The 1864-nt window shown below is 36.4% G+C and overlaps 1 protein-coding gene across 1 annotated transcript in view; it reads right to left on the bottom strand.

The window, feature by feature from the left end:
• The window catches only part of slc27a6 (solute carrier family 27 member 6), a 21176-nt gene that overhangs the window by 12752 nt on the left and 6560 nt on the right, over positions 1 to 1864 (bottom strand). The window contains exon 2 of the mRNA XM_035668232.1: positions 960 to 1169. Coding sequence (XP_035524125.1) covers positions 960 to 1169 — 210 coding nt within the window. The remainder of the gene's footprint in view (positions 1 to 959; positions 1170 to 1864) is intronic.

Below are 1864 nucleotides of genomic sequence, written 5' to 3'. Positions count from 1 at the left end.
GATTAATATAGCTTTTTTTGTATTTATCATTCATTTATCATTTATCATTTTTATCATGAATTTCTGCAAGTTAGGCAGAATATCATTAAATATGTGCTAATTTAAAGAGGAGTGTATTTTTAGGCCCACCTAATAAAGCCAGAACTTTTTTCTTGCTTTATTGTGATCAATAACTTAATATCTGGTAATGGTCAGATGACTTTGTCAAAATTAAAAATGTTCTTTTTTGACATAACACAGCAATCAGTGTGTGCTTGTATCCCACGCAGAGAGAGAGAGAGAGAGGTGGCAACCTTGCATTTTTGTAAAAACAGACTACATGTAAATTAATGAGAAAATATTTCTATATAATTATTGTTAATGCCTACCATAGGTCGGATTCAGTCAGATTTCCCTTGAAATCAATAAAATGAGGCAGTAGAAATACTACCGCTTTTGTCCACAGGGGCCCTCAGATTCAACAGAAAATTTTCCTTGTTGCTGTTTTACATTAAATACATAAGATAACATATTAAGTACATCACTCAAAAGAAATTGTTTCCTTTTGGTTTCATGAACAGTAGTCTCCTGGGTTAGAGTCCTGCATTTGGTTTTGTAAAAACAGATTACATGTAAATTAAGTAAGAACTATCCTAACTGAAAACTAGTGCACTATGATTTGAAGCTGCAGAAGGTAACTTTTATAAAACAAATAATTTCTGTCATATTTGCCGAAACTTACTTTATCCTGACAGTACTAGAAAGATAGTTGATTGTTGACTCTCATTTTATTTGTATAGCGCCAAATTCATAACAAATGTTATCTCAGGACTCTTTTCAAAGCAGGTCTAGACCGTACTCCTTGTTTATTATTATTTATTTATTATTTAATTCCTTAATAGTTTACAGAGATCCAAAAGTTAACAGTAAAAGTTACCTACTGCAGCTTTAAAATGTCTCTACTCACACCACAGACTCACCAGTGGTTCCAGAGGTGAAGATGTAGAGGGTGGGGGATTTGAGGGAGGTGGTGGTACGTAACGCGGCTAGTACAGGCTGGTCAGAGGCGGCATCAATCTTATCCAACACAGTGTGCACCTGTGCGTGCTCACTCTGGCTCTTCATGGACCACACCTGAATGTTGTCCTCCAGCAGGGTGGTTAAGATGCCATCCAGACACTCCACCAAATCTGGAACATGGAGACAGCCAAGATACATTTCTTTTAAAGGATACTTTGAAGTATATTTTTGATCATTTTACTTCTCAACTAGCTGCTTCCTGCTTCCTCCTTAAGTTTTAATTGACCATTCCTTTGTCCCGCCTCTTTTGGCTCTATGCTCCAATAACAGTTGAGAAAGCCACGGTCAGAACCTCAGTCAACTTTCTCCTTTCCTGTACTTATGTTATGTGCTAGGCTAAGCCATGTTGAAAAGACAAACACATTTTGAAGAGGTTTAAAAGATAAAAGTGACATATATAGTCATATTAGCAGCAAAATGTTAGCTAGCATTTGCTAACATTAGCTTTCAGCTTTAACTAGCTGACTAACGATTGATTTACGTTAGCTAGCTAGTTAAAGGCCTCATGTTGAAGTGTCTGAGGTGTCCTTGAGCAAGATACTAAACCCCAAATTGCTTTGCATCTGTGTTTGAATGTGAATGAATGAATGAGTATTAGTTCCCATTTCAACTGTGTGAATGTGGCATGTAGTGTAAAAGCGCTTTGAGTTGTTGCAAGACTGGAAAGGCGCTATACAAGTACAGTCGCTGAAAGCTAATATTAGCTAGTGTTTTGCTAACATTTATTAGCTATTAGCACATAGCATATCTACAATAAACTACAGGAAAGCAACAGACACTTGCTCAACTGTTATTAGAGCACAGA

This window comes from Morone saxatilis, unplaced genomic scaffold (assembly GCF_004916995.1).
Source record: "Morone saxatilis isolate NCDOM2014 unplaced genomic scaffold, NCSU_SB_2.0 Contig21, whole genome shotgun sequence".
Taxonomy (NCBI): domain Eukaryota; kingdom Metazoa; phylum Chordata; class Actinopteri; family Moronidae; genus Morone; species Morone saxatilis.
The sequence above is the reverse complement of the archived record's forward strand: the minus strand, read 5'-3'. Positions and strand labels throughout refer to the sequence as shown.